Source organism: Pipistrellus hanaki (assembly GCF_964339955.1).
Source record: "Pipistrellus hanaki genome assembly, chromosome: 3".
In the NCBI taxonomy this organism is placed as follows: domain Eukaryota; kingdom Metazoa; phylum Chordata; class Mammalia; order Chiroptera; family Vespertilionidae; genus Pipistrellus; species Pipistrellus hanaki.
The window spans coordinates 183,980,375-183,987,851 of NC_140505.1; the positions used below are offsets into that span (position 1 = coordinate 183,980,375).

Here is a 7,477-nt window from a genome sequence, read left to right on the forward strand (position 1 = left end):
TGGCCGCGGGCCAGGCCGTAGCCCCGCCCCCCGGCCCTTCCCGAGCGCCCATTGGCCGGTGCGCGGGCCGAGCGGGATGCGGGCGGGCGCGCCGTGCCCGCGGAGGGAGGGCGGCGCGGCGCGGCGCGGGCGTGCGGGCGGCCAGCCGGCTGCATGGCGCGCTGCGAGCGGCTGTGCGGCGCGGCCCTGCGCGACGTGCTGGGCCGGGCGCAGGGGGTCCTGTTCGACTGCGACGGGGTGCTGTGGAACGGCGAGCGCGTGGTGCCGGGCGCCCCGGAGCTGGTGGAGCGGCTGGCGCGGGCCGGCAAGGCGGCGCTGTTCGTGAGCAACAACAGCCGGCGCGCGCGGCCCGAGCTGGCCCTCCGCTTCGCGCGCCTGGGCTTCGGCGGGCTGCGCGCCGAGCAGCTCTTCAGCTCCGCGCTGTGCGCCGCGCGCCTGCTGCGCCAGCGCCTGGACGCGCCGGGCCCCGTGTTCGTGCTGGGCGGCGAGGGGCTGCGCGCCGAGCTGCGCGCCGCGGGGCTGCGCCTGGCCGGGGACCCCGGCGAGGACCCGGGCGCGGCCCCGCGCGTGCGCGCCGTGCTCGTGGGCTACGACGAGCACTTCTCCTTCGCCAAGCTGAGCGAGGCGTGCGCGCACCTGCGCGACCCCGACTGCCTGCTCGTGGCCACCGACCGCGACCCGTGGCACCCGCTCAGCGACGGCAGCCGGACTCCCGGTGAGAGCGCGGGGGAGGGTGGGCGGACGGCCTGGGCTCTCCCCTCCCTGCCTGGGGGTGAGGGCCGGGAAGGGGCGTCTCCTGGTGACAGGTAAGGGCCTGGAGGATGGCTAGCGCGGCTGCAACCCAGAAAGAGCCCCAGGTGCTTTCTTTCGTGTCGAGGTCTGGTCTTTCTTGCAGCTGCCACACGGTGAGGGGCAGCATGGTGTCCTCGTTGGACAGATCCGGAGTCCAGGCACCCCTACCCCCAGCCCAATCCTTCCTGAGCCAGCCCCAAGGAATCCTGTCATTTTGTCTCACCCGCTATTGGGGTGAGGTCGGAGATGTATGTGAGCACAAAACCCGGGAGGATCGTCTTGCTGTGGGAGAGCGGGGACCCCGTGTCCAGCGGCAGGTGTGCGGGAGCACCGAGCACCGGAGGTGGTTGGAGTCTGACCCGGGTCCAGTCCCAGGGCTCTGTGATCTTGTCCGGTTACATAACCTCCGAGCGTCTCCCGCTGTGCGGTGGGAAGCTAACGGTGCCAGTTTCGTGGCGTGAAGAATGATCTGTGCCCATAGGCGCTCCGATGATGTCAGTTGCGTCCAGAGCTGTCATGTCGCAGCATCTCGGAATCTGTTCTTATTTACTTCCCAAATTATTCTGGGGGTGGGGGGTTATTTTTCCATTTCTCAGGTAAAGGAACTGAGGCGCAGAGAGGGCGGGGGAGTGAGCTGCCCAGGAGTTCAGGGAACTAGAACTTGGATCTTGGGGCCACCCAACTCCCACCCCCTCCATCCACCTGGGTGTTCAGACCCGCGGAGGAGGCGGGGCCGGCGGAGGGTCCTGCACCTTGGAAGGGTCCCGTTAGATAAGAGCGATGGTAGCAGAGGCTCACTGAGAGAGTGAGTGTGGACACGCCAGCACCCCGGTCAGTCAGGGGCTGAGGGCAGGGACAGCCCTCCATCACCTCCTCCCTCTGGTGACTGACCCAGGCTGTTGTTGAATACCCAGTCCTGGCGGGGCCGGGGGTACTCACTGAGGGTTTGTGTTGCAATGGGGTGGCAGGGAGGGCTGGAGCTTAGGGGGTCTGGAGAGGCTTCCTGGAGGAGACATCTTGCAGAACAGGTGCTGGGGGAGGACACGTGGGATAGGGCTTGGCCACGGCAGAACCCGTTCCAAGCCGGGGGTCTATAGTTCTAGACCTGTCCTGTCTTTTTTTTTTTTTTTTTTTTTTGCATGCCTACTTGCTGCATGGCCACTTCAGCCTGTTTTCCCATAAACCCAAGGTGAGCTTCCCTCTTCCCCCAGCAGCTCCTGCCTGCCGTAGGCCAGGCTATGAAAAGTGAATCTCACCCTGAACAGTTTGGCTCAGTGGCTAGAGGATCGGCCTGCAGATTCAAGGGTCCCGGGTTCGATTCTGGTCAAGGGCATGTACCTTGGTTGCAGGCACATCCCCAGTAGGGAGTGTGCAGGAGGCAGCTGATCAATGTTTCTCTCTCATTGGTGTTTCTAACTCTCTATCCCTCTCCCTTTCTCTCTGTAAAAAAATCAATAAAATATATATTTTAAAAAAAAGAAAAGAAAAATTAATCTCTCCCTGGAGGCATCAAAGCTCAGGTTAAGGCTGTGGGGTCAGAGGCCCCCAGGACTCGGGAAAGGTGGCGTGGAAGCGCTGGGAAGAGACCAGGCCCTGCCCGTGTCTGCCACTTCCATCTCAGCACCCGCCAGGCCGGGCCTGCTGGTCATTCCCTCAGCCTGGAGGGGGAGGCAGAGGCCTAACGAAGACGAGAAATGCCGCGCTGCTGTCATGTTTTACGCCGCAGGATGCAGCTCGCAGCTTGGAGACCGTGGCACATACATATTAATGAAGGCCTCTGATGCATAAAATCTGAAATAATGCCAGTCTCTCCCCTCCATTTTCCCTCCCCCTGCAGGACTCCTTGTCACCATGTGGCAGCCGCTCCAGCTGCCACATGGAAAAGCCTGCTGTTTCAGGAAAACGTCACCACCAGAGCATGTCTCGGATTGTAGAATGTTGAGAGAAGAGGGTCATGGTGGTCTGAGTCCAGAATGAAGAGCATAGACTGCCCACCCGGGCAGCCCCTCCTCCAGGCTAGGCTCTTCGTTGTGTCCGCTGCTCCGTCCCAGCGCCTAGCACAGCGCCTGGGATGTGGGGGGGCTCAGGAAGTGTCAGCTGAGGGGGTGGAGTGGGCCATGGGGACCAAGGGCGGTCGGCTCTGTCCTGGGAGGAGAGGAAGAAGTTGAGAGGCAGGGTTTGGGGTGACTCAGCTGAGCCAGGCTGAAGGAATCCCTCGCCCAGGAGGCAAACGGCTTTTCTTCCCTCCACTCCTTATGGAAACAGCGGGCGCGTTCCCCGTCAGATGGCGAGGAGCGCTCCCCGGTGCCCTGTCCTCTGACACGGGAGGTTCCTCCTCCTCATCTGGGGCCACTGACCCTCCTGAGCCTCTGCTTCCCTGTGAGCAGGGGGTAGGGGCCGGAGCCTTGGGGTCAGAGCCGCTGCTACATGTGTAGTAAATGGGGGCGCCTGGTTTATACCACTTGCCAGTGTCCGTGGTGGGAGTCCTCACCATGGCAGGCCTTCAAGCTCCCGCTGGGAAGTCACCGAGCACGGAATTGGGGAGATGTGTGCACGCCGTTACATAGCATTGCTATTGGTACGGCTATACATCATGTTAGGAGCATAGAGCGTGGTTAAATCATTAGGAAGTGATGAGTTTTGAGAATTACCTTTTTTTTTTTTTTTTTTTTTTTTTTTTTTTTCAAAAACTAAACTACATACATGTTATCATTTTCAAAACTTGAATGTCGCCGGGACCGGTTTGACTCATTGGTAGAGCGTTGGTCTGCGGACTGAAAGGTCCCAGGTTCGATTCCGGTCAAGGGCATGTACCTTGGTTGCAGGCACATCCCCAGTGGGGGGGGTGCAAGAGGCAGCTGGTCGGTGTTTCTCTCTCATTGACATTTCTAACTCTCTGTCCCTCTCAATTCCTCTCTGTGTAAAATCAATAAAATATACTTAAAAAAAAACAAAACTTGAATGTCAAGAGCAAAACTGGCTATTAAATAATAATAAAACAGTGCCAATGCAGAAAAACAGTATGAGAAATCAGAACTATGACATATTAACATTTTTAGCTAATATATTTTATTGATTTTTTTACAGAGAGGAAGGGAGAGGGATAGAGAGTTAGAAACATTGATTAGAAAGAATCATCTATCAGCTTCCTCTTGCACACCCCCTATTGGGGATGTGCCCGCAACCAAGGTACATCCCTTGACCGGAATCGAACCCGGGACCTTTCGATCCACAGGCCAATGCCCTATCCACTGAGCCAAACCGGTTTCAGCGAGAATTCCCTTTGTTTTAAACATAATTCATTTTAGCCGAGGCCGGTTTGGCTCAGCGGATAGAGCGTCGGTCTGCGGACTGAGGGGTCCCAGGTTCAATTCCGGTCAAGGGCATGTACATTGGTTGCGGGAACATCCAAAGTGGGGGGTGTGCAGGAGGCAGCTGGTCAATGATTCTCTCTCATCGACGTTTCTGACTCTCTGTCCCTCTCCCTTCCTCTCTGTAAAAAATCAATGAAATATATATATTTTTAATTCATTTTATCGTAACTTTCTATAAGAGGGCGTTAGACAATGGCTTTATTTAACCACCAGCTGACAGAATTCCTGGAAGTGAAACCATCGGGACTCCCAAATACGTAAGAGCAGGCCCAGCACATGAGTGGGTCCTACCCCCCTGAATGCAGTTTATCGGCCACTTGTTAAGCTGTGCAACCCTGGGCAAGTTACTCAACATCCCTGAGCCTCAGCTTTCTCTGTGAAATGGGCTTCCACGAGCACTAGCCCAGCCCCGGGCACTTTAAAAACATGCTCAGTAAATTGTAATTACTGTTACCATCATCATCGTCGTCATCATCATTTGTTCTGGGACGTGAGTGCGAAGGCCGAACATCTGGCACCAAGATGTGCCTGTGGGGCGGGCACAGTGGAGTCATTGTGTGGGGCCGATGGCCAGGAGTGGGGGCTGTCCTTTTTTAAACAGTCCCCCTATTGTTCAGCACGGGGCGTGGTCCGCGGCTTGGGGTGTCCCAGGGACTGGCCGCAGACATCTTCAGGCATGTAGCCTTTTGTCTCCGGTCTGAATCCCCTCCCTGTGGCCGCTGCCCCTCGGAGGCTGGCGGGGTCAGAGGTGCGAACGGCTCTGGGCCCCGCTGTGTTCCAGAAGGGCTGTGCCCGTCTCCGATGCCAGAGTGCATTCCTGTGGCCATAACCACGGCTGCTGGCTGGGCGGTGCTTTTCCGCTTCCAGAGCGCCTGCCCCGAGGCCTGCCGGAGCGCCTCCTGAAGGTGGGCATCAGCTGGATCTTCCTTCTCCAGCTGGTCCCGCCCGGACCGCAGCGAGCTGGACGGCTCGTCCGAAGGCACACGCTGCAGGGTGAACAGTGAGCCTCGGCTACATGCAGTGGCTCGTTCTCGCCTTACAGTACCCCCGTGAGATTAGTGCCATGTTAGGGAAGGGGAAACCGAGGCACGGGTGGAGCAGCCTGCCTGAGAAAGGTGGAGATTACTCTGAATGCTGGTTGCAGGGGGCGTGGCCTCTTCACCACTACAGTAAGATTGGAAGCAGGCCTTTTGACTCTGGTGCCTGATTATTTTATTTTTTTTAATAGATTTTATTGATTTTTACAGAGAGGAAGGGAGAGAGAGAGAGAGTTAGAAACATCGATGAGAGAGAAACATCCATCTGCCTCCTGCACACCCCCCACTGGCGATGTGCCCGTAACCAAGGTACATGCCCTTGACTGGAATCGAACCTGGGACGTTTCAGTCTGCAAGCTGATGCTATTCACTGAGCCAAATCAGTTAGGACCTCATTTTATTTTTTAATTTATTTTAGAAAGAAAAAAGCATCCATTTGTTCCACTAATTTATGCATTCGTTGGTTGATTCTTGTACATGCCCTGACCAGGAATCCAACCTGCAACCGTGGCATATCGGGACGACACTAACCACCTGAGCCCCTCCCAGGGCTCCAGGGCCTTGCTGGACCCCCCACGCCCTGCGGCCTCCCTGCGGAGTCCCGTGTCCGGGCCTGGATCCCTTCCCCGCGGCCTGGCCCCCCCTCACTGACCGGGTCTCCGTCTCCCTGCAGGCACGGGGAGCCTGGCCGCCGCGGTGGAGACGGCCTCGGGACGCCAGGCCCTGGTGGTGGGCAAGCCCAGCCCCTACATGTTCGAGTGCATCGCGGAGCACTTCAGCCTGGACCCCGCCCACATGCTCATGGTGGGCGACCGCCTGGAGACCGACATCCTCTTCGGCCACCGCTGCGGCATGACCACCGTGCTCACGCTCACCGGCGTGTCGCGCCTGGAGGAGGCCCAGGCCTACCTGGCGGCCAGCCAGCACGACCTGGTGCCCCATTACTACGTGGAGAGCATCGCAGACTTAACGGAGGGGCTGGAGGACTGAGCCCACCTGACCTGGGACCGCAGCCCCGCCCCCGCCCCACCCCGATCCCAGAGATGGAGGGGGCGGGCCAGGAGCTGCGTTCCGTGCCACTGGCTCTCCGGCCCCAGTTTCCTCACCCTCATAGGGCTGGGACCCGGGGAAGGTTTTAGGACCCTGGGACCCCCAGGGGCGGCCGAGCACCCTTGCTGCCGCCCTTGCCGCACTGGCTTGCCCTGGCGTGACCCAGCCAAGGTGGCCTTACTTCCTGCCCGGTGACTTCCCTTGTTGAGATCTGGGCCCTGATGCCCGCTGAAGGTCTCCCCCAACCCTGAGCTCTTCACGTGCTCACCTTTCCCTGGGGCCTCCAGAGCTCCGCCTGCTCCCCATGTCCTGGCCTTGGGTTCCTGTTGACCAATCAGAGGTCTAGGTGACCACAAACCGCATTGTCCTGAGCCCCGAGCGGACCAATCAGAAGGCTAAGTCGTAGGCATTCACTCATGGTGTGTCCTGAGTAGACCAGCTGGGAGCCTGAGTAACCATGGCCCCCGGATGTCCCGGAGCCTGACTGGACCAATCGGAAGGCTGAATGATAATGGCCCTTTCATGGCCTAGATGCTGGGTAGACCCAGTCATACAGGTAATCATGACCCATGGGTCCTTGAGGTCCTGCATGGAACAAGTTAGAGACATTGGTCTCTTGACAATCCCGGTCTGACTGGCTGAGCCAGGGGTCCAGGTTTCTGTCCATAGAAGGTCCACATTCTAAAGACACCCCTCCTCCCCCATCGAGACTGCTAACCAGGGGCCCCTCAGTGGCTCTGCGGGCTTCCAGAGCCCGCCCTCCCCTGATCACGGTCCAGTGTTAACAGTGGCCACCACTCTAGTGGGGACATCTGTGCCCCTCCCTGTGCCGTCCGTGTTTGCTGTGCCACTTCTCCCCTGTGCCCGCCTCGTTATCTATTTATTTATTTATTATCGCGTGATGGTGATGGTGATGGTGCGGGTGGGGGCTGGGCCTTCCCTGCCGTCCCTGCCCCCGTTGTGACTAGTCCTCCCGGACTTAATAAAGTGCGCGTGGGAGTGTCTCTGTGGGTTCGTGTCTGTTCAGGGCGGACCGGGAGGCAGAGCCCCTGGCTGAGCCTCATCTCCCCAAAGCTGGCCCCACGGCCTTCCCCGTCCCAGCCCCAGCGTGTTCCCTGCAGTAGGGCCTAAGCTGTAGGGCTTGTCCCTGGCTGAGTCTTCATGTAGCCATTTGTTTCAGTCCCTCAGAAACCCGGCAAGCTTGTATCCCTCGTCCCTCCCCTT

The 7,477-nt window shown here is 58.8% G+C and overlaps 1 protein-coding gene across 1 annotated transcript; it reads left to right on the forward strand.

The window, feature by feature from the left end:
• Positions 1 to 35: 35 nt before the first annotated feature.
• PDXP (pyridoxal phosphatase) lies at positions 36 to 7,257 on the forward strand. The gene is made up of 2 exons (XM_084876867.1): positions 36 to 715; positions 5,877 to 7,257. Exons 1-2 carry the CDS (start codon positions 154 to 156, stop codon positions 6,191 to 6,193), a joined length of 879 nt encoding a protein of 292 aa, XP_084732993.1. The 5' UTR covers positions 36 to 153; the 3' UTR covers positions 6,194 to 7,257.
• The last annotated feature ends 220 nt before the right edge of the window (positions 7,258 to 7,477 follow it).

What these genes read in the sequence shown, in the direction of transcription:
- PDXP (XM_084876867.1), top strand. Translation starts at nt 154, where the DNA reads ATGGCGCGCTGCGAGCGGCTGTGCGGCGCGGCCCTGCGCGACGTGCTG. An exon ending in CGACGGCAGCCGGACTCCCG is followed by an intron (nt 716 to 5,876) that starts GTGAGAGCGCGG and finishes GTCTCCCTGCAG; the next exon opens with GCACGGGGAGCCTGGCCGCC.